Source organism: Chaetura pelagica, unplaced genomic scaffold (assembly GCF_000747805.2).
Source record: "Chaetura pelagica isolate M959 unplaced genomic scaffold, ChaPel_1.0 scaffold704, whole genome shotgun sequence".
Classification (NCBI taxonomy): Eukaryota; Metazoa; Chordata; class Aves; order Apodiformes; family Apodidae; genus Chaetura; species Chaetura pelagica.
Genome location: NW_009952994.1, coordinates 214719 through 223545, shown reverse-complemented (window position 1 = coordinate 223545; position 8827 = coordinate 214719). Strand labels below are relative to the sequence as shown.

The following is an 8827-nucleotide window of genomic DNA, read 5'->3' as shown; positions in this document are numbered from 1 at the left end:
TCTGTACCCATCTGCTGAGCAGATCACTTGGTCTTCCAACACTTACTAGGAAAAATAGTCATCAAGAACTCTGGTCACCAGGTCTGCTGTAATTCTGTGGGGCTGGAGGAGTCTATGTAGCCAAGGGCAGGTGAGAAACTGAGCCTGTGATGTGCTGTTATCCCTGTCTGAGCTCAGCTGTGAGGGAGAAACGAGAGTACACTGAGGCTCAGTCTCCTGCCCCTTGCAAATACTCCCCAGAGATGTTGTGGAATCTCCTCTGGAGACTTTCCAGACCCATCTGGATGCCTTTCTGAGTGACCTGCCCTAGATGTGGTCCTGCTTTGGCAGGGGGGTTGGACTCGATCTCCAGATGATCTTCCAGCCCCTGAGATACTGTGGTCCTGTGCCTCGGGTGGCACCAGCAGGGCCACAGCAGAGTCTGTCCCCTTTCCTCCTGCCCTTGGGACCTGTGACTGCACCTCCAGCACAGGGCCTGCCAGCACTGCCTCTGGTTGTCATAGCACAGTTTACATCTGTGAAGAGCTTTCCAGCTCCTTATCCAAAACCAGGAGGCACAGCGGCAGGTTAGAGGGCAGATAAAACTGCCTTTTTATCTGGCCTGATGTAGAGTCACTGAGCACACAGGCTGGAGCAGCACTTTGTCTCCAGGGAGCTGGCAGCTGCTCTCTGCTCAGTCATTTCATGCTTTATTTAACAGAATTTGTCTTTGTTTGCAGAAGATCAATAACATTCACTGACAGGCTGAACCAGGCAAACGTGACAACAGTGGCTCCTTAAATGACATCCAGGTTGGTGTCCAAAAAGGGAGGGAATGGAACTGCAAAACCAGCAGGCAGATTGGTTGCTCTGTCAGTACAGCAGGTTCCTAGTAGGAGTAGTCACTGGGAAGAGCGCGTGGGGTTTTTGGCTTCCAAGGAGGAAGGGGAGAAAAAATGAAGGGGCACCTGGTGATTAATAGGAAAAGTAAAAACTACTCAGTGCTTTGAGAATAGAGAGAGGCAGGAATCGTTTCAGAAGAAACTTGGTGAGGAGAGCAGTTACAGTGTTGCTTTGTGGTCGTCTCTCCCACCTCTAGAAGCAACAGAAGGAAGATGGTTCTGGAGTGGATCTAGGAAATGGCCACGGATGGGTCATGCAGGATGGTGTGAAATGGCCACCTCTGTATACCTGCAGGCTGCTCCTCAGTGGTTGCTGCACCTGGATCACTGGTAAGTTCCCAGTAAAGCCAAAGAGGATTTGGGTACTGATGCCATTGGCTTGGGGGAGGGAGCAAGGTTTTGTCTTCTGAAACCTGTGCTCTCCATCAGGTAGAGCAAATGAGGAACCTTTCAGCTGACAGTTGCTTTGCTCTGACCCTGTTTTTTTTTCCTCTAGGTCCTGATCTGCAGTTGGCTGGAGGAAAAAGTGATTCACTGCTGTCTTCTACAGAATAAAAAAAGTTATGAAAAATGTTGGGAGTTAAAAGTTGTTTGTTGGTTAGAGAAGGTTATCTACTGGGACATAAATGGTTTTGAGCAGGTAGAAAGGATGAGGGGCTGAAAGGATTTCTGAAATTCAGAGAGTTGTGGGCTTACCCTTAATTGCAAAACCTGCTCCTCCCTGATACCCAAAGACTTCAGTGTCTGCAGATGCTGAAGAAATGCAGTTTATGGTAACAGTGTGACCAAGCTACTTCCAGCTGAGCTAGGACAGGTGACAAGAGTTGGTTCTTCTGGGGCTGAAACTCCAGGGTGAGGTGAGAGGCAGCAGCACAGCCATCAGGTCCTTTGTCTGTTTTAGAGTCGTGTTTAACTCCAGGGCTTGGCTACACCCTGGCTACAAAACCTCCCTTTCTGAGCTGGGAAAGGAGGGTGTGTGTCTTTCCTGCTGTGTGCAAACAGCTCTGCCCAGGAGCTGGATGGGACTCCTGGCAGGATGCTGCACCTGCCATTTGCTTTTAAAAACCTGTTCTTTGTGCCCTGTGTGTCAAGGTGCTGCTAATCACCTTCACAGTCACCTGCAGGAGCTGTGCCAAGGCTTGGCCAGAGCTGGTTCCAGGAGGTTTTCGTGCTGTCTTGGTCAGGTGATGTGAGGATCAGGCTCCTTCTTGTCATGGAAGAGGTTTTGCTGAGAGCGTGTGAATAAAAAACCAGGCCAAACAGGCTGCCTTGGTACCATCTACGTTGGCTCTGATGTGAACAAAGGTTAATTTGAGACCTGGGAACACAAGATGGGCTCCAAGCTGGAGATTACATCTGAAACAGGTTTATAGACTAATCTGTAATGCTCATTTGAGCTGGCTGGAAGCAGCTGGGACAGGGGTTGAGGCCTCCTGGCTCATGGCCAGATAATCTCTTGCCATCTCTGCAAGAATCTGCTCCTCCCAACCTGAGCAAACAGCATCTCAAGTGGGAAAAGGCTGAACCAGAGATCCCACTGTTCTCAGAGCTGCTCCCAGAGATCCCAAAGGGTGCCAGGCACAGCCTTCCCTGCCTGCCCAGGTCTCCACCCAGTTCCCATCCCTGGCTCTGAGGCCACCATCCCCCAGTTGGAGGTCACTTTTCTACCTACTGCAGCTCCTGTGCTGTGTGGGGGGTGGTTCTTACCCCCAACCCTGTTTGCTGAAACAACAGAAATGGGCATAAAAGGAAACAATCATTCAACATTTATGTAATTACACAAAGTGGGAAAGTGTCTCAGATTACACCCCTGCTGGGCTGTGTCCACCACCAGCTGGAGCAGCCTCCCCCACAGGTCCTCCTTAGCAGCACTGGGTTACACAGGATGGCTGAAGGGTTCAAGACCTTCACCTCCTTCAGGGTGGTTTTTTTTTGGAGGGAGAACAAAGTTTCCAAGAGTGACAATGGCTTAGACTCACCCAAGGAGCTTAGTGGGTGCCCTAGCCCACCTGGCATGGGGCTTCATTCTCAAAGCACTTGGAGGGCACCACATGGTCCTCGTGCAAGAGCTCAACAAACCCCATGTCACACACAATGCTGATGTCCCAGCTGAGCTGCAGTTACCCTGCTCTTAGCTGATGGCTTTTAAGACCTTTCCTTGTTGGAAAATAGTGGGATGTAGAGCAGGGGGACATGAGAAGACACCCTGTGTCTGTCACAGGAGAGGACAGCTGGGCCACGGGCTTTCCTGTTGATTGTGGAGGCAAACAGATCGTTCAGGAAAACAGATCAACCTGGAGCTTGCTGGAGTTCAGGCTTTCTGCAGTCTGAGGGAGCCACACCACCTTTGTGTTAGCTGGATGATCTGTCCCTCCTGTCCAGGGATTCATGATGCCTGTTGTGGGCTCACCAGTGATAAGCATTTGAGCTGGGCTGTCACACCCAGGGGATGGGTGACTTCCAACCGGAGGATGCCACACATACACATCTCCATCGTGGTCTTCCAGCATCAAACTTCCCCTCTTCTGCTTCCCAGCCATGTTTGTGAGGCTGAGAGGTCCCAGCCACATACCGTGGTGCTTCTTGGTGCCCTAAATGCCACGTTCAACCACACTGAAGCATGCAACAACTTTCCAGAGATCCCTGAAGAAATGCAGCATTTCCCTGTACCAGCCTCAGCTTTACCACCACTGCCAGCTGTGGTGTGGAGGGTCTGCTCCTTGGGCTGGCCTGCCAGCTGGGGAGAGCCCTCAAGAGGGAGAAGGTGGCCTTTGGGAAGGAGAAGAGCCACAGGAGTCCTTGCACTTGCCCCCATGGGCCACCCCCCAGCCTCACCGCTGGTAGAGGGTCATGATCCCTGCCCGGTGCAGGCTCCTCCACAGCGCGGCCTCCAGCATCATGTCATGGTTGGCATAAAACACCAGTGGTTTCTTCTCCAGCTCGTAGTAGTGATCTGAGAACTGCTCGTAGTTGGAGGTGATGAACCCGTAGGCACTGACCTGTGGGGAGGGAGGTGGGGCAGGTGGATGGAGTGTGAGGTCAGAGCTCAGCCAAAGGTGCTCCGGGGACAAGGGGTGGCAGATGTAGGACAGCCACCAGGACACGCTGGTCCCCGTCAGCAGCCAAAAGGGGGGTCCCCTGGTCCCCAAGAAGAAGGTGGCCCCATGACCTCTTACCTGGTCGCAGGTGTGGAGAGCAGTGAGGAGCATGAGGGCACCAGTGCTGGGCATGTAGAGCGACCCGAACCGCGTGTTGAGCAGCTCCGAGCGCAGGACCCTGCCGGAGCAGCTGGGGGTCACAGGCAGCCCACGGCCCCAGTGCCTGCCCAGCACCACCAGTGCCTGCCCAGCCCCTCCCAGTGCCTGCCCAGCCCCTCCCAGTGCCTGCCCAGCCCCTCCCAGTGCCTGCCCAGCCCCTCCCAGTGCCTGCCCAGCCCCTCCCAGTGCCTGCCCAGCCCCTCCCAGTGCCTGCCCAGCCCCTCCCAGTGCCTGCCCAGCCCCTCCCAGTGCCTGCCCAGCCCCTCCCAGTGCCTGCCCAGCCCCTCCCAGTGCCTGCCCAGCCCCTCCCAGTGCCTGCCCAGCCCCTCCCAGTGCCTGCCCAGCCCCTCCCAGTGCCTGCCCAGCCCCTCCCAGTGCCTGCCCAGCCCCTCCCAGTGCCTGCCCAGCCCCTCCCAGTGCCTGCCCAGCCCCTCCCAGTGCCTGCCCAGCCCCTCCCAGTGCCTGCCCAGCCCCTCCCAGTGCCTGCCCAGCCCCTCCCAGTGCCTGCCCAGCCCCTCCCAGTGCCTGCCCAGCCCCTCCCAGTGCCTGCCCAGCCCCTCCCAGTGCCTGCCCAGCCCCTCCCAGTGCCTGCCCAGCCCCTCCCAGTGCCTGCCCAGCAGCCCCCACCGTGCACTCCATTAAACCCACAAGGCAGGAGCGCCGAGTGAAACGGTGCTGGTGTGAATTCTCTGATGGCTGCTACCAAGGGTCAGCTCAGGCACTGCAGGCTGCTGAAGGCACCTCCCTGCTCTTTGAAGTTGCCCCAACCCGGGTCCCTGTTTTCATGAAAGGCAGGAAAACTGCCTTCAGGCCCTGCCTCTGCTCCTGTTGGACTGGCTCAACAGTTCATGTATCTTGGGGAACAGGCAGTGAGGTGAGCACGGTGAGGCACTGGGAGCCCCCCTGCCAGGAGGGGATGTGGGGTCTGCTGTGGTGGATGGCAATGGCAGAGGACAAATCTCCCTGCTTTCCCTGCAGAGAGCAGGACAGAGATGGTTCCAGTGCCTGCAGAGGACTGGGAGTGCACTCTGAGGCTGGGCAGCCTGTACTGGAGGGAGCAGGGGTGGGAGGCAGGTGGTCTGAGCCCAGCCATGGTCCTCCTCATCCTCACCTCTCTCTCAGGTAATGCAAGAAATCAGGATGCAGCAGCTTGAACTTCTCTGCAGATGCCTCAGGTCCAAAATACTTCTGTGGCCTGCAAGGGGGGTGAGAAGGAGGGCAGAACTGAAGTCATGGCAGTTGTGGGGCTACTTGAGGTTTATCCCATCAGGAACAGGTGTGGGGTGGGGGCAGGCAAGTCATGCTCCCTTGGGTGTGTCACCAAAGGGGCTGGGAGGATCTTGAGGGGGGTACTCACCTGTCCCCCTTGTCAGTGCCCTCAGGGACAGGGCTGCCCTGGATGGCTGACTTCAGCATCACGTAGTCACGGATGTCTGAGGGGATGAAGATGTACCTGAGGTCCTGCAGGGGGGACACAGACAGTGCTGGCTGGGGGGGCTTTGGGGGCACCACCCGCATCAGCAGGGCAAGAGCTGAGGGCTCCTGAGATGGGGAGAAGGGGCTAAGCCCAACCTCAGGGGACAATCCGGGGTGACCTCCCCAACAAGCCCTGGGGCTCTCACCTCCCCCTGGGGTATCTGGGTGAACCCGAACTCCTCGTAGGCGATGAGCGAGTTCTTCATGGTGTTCACCGTGAAGCCGTAGAAGGAGATCTTGGTCCCCACGTCCTCCTCAAAGCCCTTGATCACGGCACCGTTGAGCCTGCAGGAGAAGGGCAGGATGCTTGCCCAGGGTCCAGCATCTCTCCCCAAGCACCCACGGCCCCATCCTGCTCAGGATCCGTTCCCCACCTGAACACCAGGTGGTGGGCGTCGATGGCCTTGCCCTGCCGGGAGCCGTTGAGGATGCCACCGTTGCCCACCACAGCACAGCGGATGCAGCCCCCCGGGAAGGTGTCCCTGGCAAAGAGGTGCCTGTTGGCCGAGGCGTTGAGGAGCTGGAGGGTGCTGCCCACAGCTGGAAGGGAGCAGGACACGACCCGTCAGCAGGGACAGCACTTCAGCTTGTGGGACATCCCGCCCGGGAGCAGGACATCCCGACATCCTCAGGAGAGGGGGCTACAACAAGGGTGGGGGGACACCAGCCAGACCCTCTTCTGCCAGGTTGGCCCCTTCACAGCCCCCCCAAACAAGCCCACTCCAAACAGCAGCTGCCTGAAGCTGTGGAAGCACAGGGACACATCCAGGCACCTCCAGCCCTGCAGATGCTGCTGCCTGCGCTGGCCATGTCCCCTCTTGACAATGTCTCCTTGCATCTGCCCCCCTCCTCACTCCCCCCCTGCCATTCCCAGCACTTCCCAGCCTGAGGATCAAAGCTGGCAGCTGCCAGGGAGAGCAGAGGGTGGGTTTGGGGTAGGAAGGAAAACAATTTCCACCCACAACAATGGAGCGGGTTGTCCGGGCTCCTCCGGCCCCAGTTAATTATCGAGCTCACACTGGAGCTTTTATTCCAGGAAAATGTCACAAGATGCAGCAAGTGGCATTTGCAAAGCTGTCCCCTCTGCCCCGTGACCCAGGAGCTGGAGTGGGGAGGGTTCAAGGTCCTTGGCTCCTTTGCCCAATCTGCTGCCTGCCCCATGCCCACTGGGTCTGTACCTGCGTGGGACAAGCCCTGCCAGCCGTAGGGGACGTGTCGTGACTTCAGCCTGTCCCAGGTCTCCGGGGTGAAGTGCTGGTCCCACATCAGCACAGGGGTGTCGAAGTGGAAGATCTCCCTAAACCTGGGGTCTGCCTTTGCTTTGGCCAGCACTGAGTGGGGGCACATGCTGGGCTGGAGGGGAGGAAGACCTTGGTTCAGTCTCCAGCCTGGGTCTAACCTTCCATCCAACATCCCACCTCTCAGCAGGCACTAAGGAGAGGACAAACCCAGGGACAAAAATGCTCCTTGTCCATCTCCCTTGGTGGGTCACACAGGCCCTGCATCATGCCTCAGTTTCCCCAGCTGCAAAATGCCCTTTGGTACCTTTTTCACCAGGGCTGGGAGGGTCGGAGCTTAGACAGACACCTGAAAGCGTGAGCCCTGTGAAAGCTGCAACATATTCTAGTGTGGGCACCTTGTTCAAGGTCTTTGCTGCAGGAGCAGCCCCAGCACCCAGGACCAGTCCCTCCCAGAGCCTGGGTCCATCTTCATGAGCCACCAGCCCAGGCATCATGGAGCTGGAGGGAGCAGGTGACACTGGCTCCAACCTCCACACTGGGGAGCTGCACAGGGAGATGCTGCAGCCACACCAGAGAAGCTCAGGGAGACCCAGATCCATGGATGGAGGAGGTTGCTCCTCCACGCACACAGACACCTAAAACCCCCTCCAGATCCTGCTGCTCCTCCTCAGCTTCTCCACACAGACCCTGAACTGACAAAACCCATCAAGGAGGAGGTGCCAGGGACACTGACCATACTGTGCTAATGGTTACCTGCTTTCTGCTGGGCTTGGGGTCCTCCAGCTTGGCAGGAGGCTTGAAGGAATTCCCACTGAGGAAGGAGGAAACATAGACCAGGGTTAAAGATCCAACCCTTGGGCACCAGGGAGCCCCAGCTTGTGCCAGGACCACCAGGCACACCTTCCCCCTTACCTGTCCAAGCCACCTCCAAGGCCCCACCTGTGGCTGCTGACCCGGTGTGATGTCCCTGGTGGAGCCAGGACCAGTGGCTCTGGCTGCAGCAGGCTGGGAGAAGAAGCCAGTGGGGGCTCAGCCAGGGAGGTGATACAGGGTCACCACAGCTCAACACCCCCCACCCCTGAGAGCCCCAGAGAAGGACCATGTCACCCTCACCCAGCCCCTTGACTGCTGCCTGTGCCCATCCAGCCTCACCTGTGCCTGTTCCCTCCCGAGGGTTTGCAAAGCACAGGGTTTATGCAGGGAGGATGGGTTCCACCTCCAGGACCCCCATGTACCAAAAACTGCTCCCAGTCCAGCCTGCAGCTTTGGGGGAATCTTCTTGAGAGTTCTTCCCACCACCCTGCACTTCCCAAGCTGAAGCAGGAGGAGGAGGATGAGGCTGGGACAAGCTGGGCACGTGGCAATTGGGAACTAGAGGCTCTCGGGGACCCCCTTTGCCATGGGACCAGCTGGGGTGTGCCCTGACCCCTCAGCAGTGCTGGGGATGGAGGCAGAAGGTCACTGCCCTGAGCATCTTGGGGTGCCCTGAGCCCCTCGGGGGGCAGGCAGGGGTGCAGGCTGGTGAGTAGGAGGTGGGAACCCACCGGAGGGGAACAGGCTCCCATTCATCCCCGCACAGAAGGGCCCTTCAGAGCCCCCACGGCGCTGCCTCCAGCCCAGCCAGCAGGTGCTCAGGCCAGAAGGGGGGTATTGTGGAGAGGACAAGGGCCCCCTTGTTACAGGAGCTCAGCTTGGGAGCCCAGGGACAGGTAGAGGCAGGTGGGGAGCAGAGCTCTGCCTGCCCCCCTGGCGTGACAGGCGTTGGGTTTCTGTCCCCACCTCAGCCTCTCTCCACACCAGCAGCACCAACAGCCCTGCCTGGGAGTGGATCCAGAGCCGTTTGCCACCTAAACCTGCTCCGGGCCCCCCCCCGGGGGGTTGGCATGACGGGGGGGGGACAGCCCAGAGCCTCACCTGGGTGCTGGCACTGGGAGCTGGAGCATCTCCCAGGGGTGGGTGGGGAGTCAGGGTC

The 8827-nt window shown here is 58.0% G+C and overlaps 1 protein-coding gene across 1 annotated transcript; it reads right to left on the bottom strand.

Annotated features, from left to right (window-relative positions):
* Window positions 1–3712: 3712 nt before the first annotated feature.
* ST6GALNAC2 (ST6 (alpha-N-acetyl-neuraminyl-2,3-beta-galactosyl-1,3)-N-acetylgalactosaminide alpha-2,6-sialyltransferase 2) lies at window positions 3713–7997 on the bottom strand. Its single transcript, XM_009996568.1, has 10 exons — window positions 7969–7997; window positions 7768–7860; window positions 7609–7666; window positions 6793–6967; window positions 5989–6154; window positions 5761–5899; window positions 5496–5599; window positions 5250–5333; window positions 4058–4157; window positions 3713–3880 (listed from the first exon to the last, which is right to left on the bottom strand). Exons 1-10 carry the CDS (start codon window positions 7995–7997, stop codon window positions 3713–3715), a joined length of 1116 nt encoding a protein of 371 aa, XP_009994870.1.
* Between the last annotated feature and the right edge of the window lie 830 nt (window positions 7998–8827).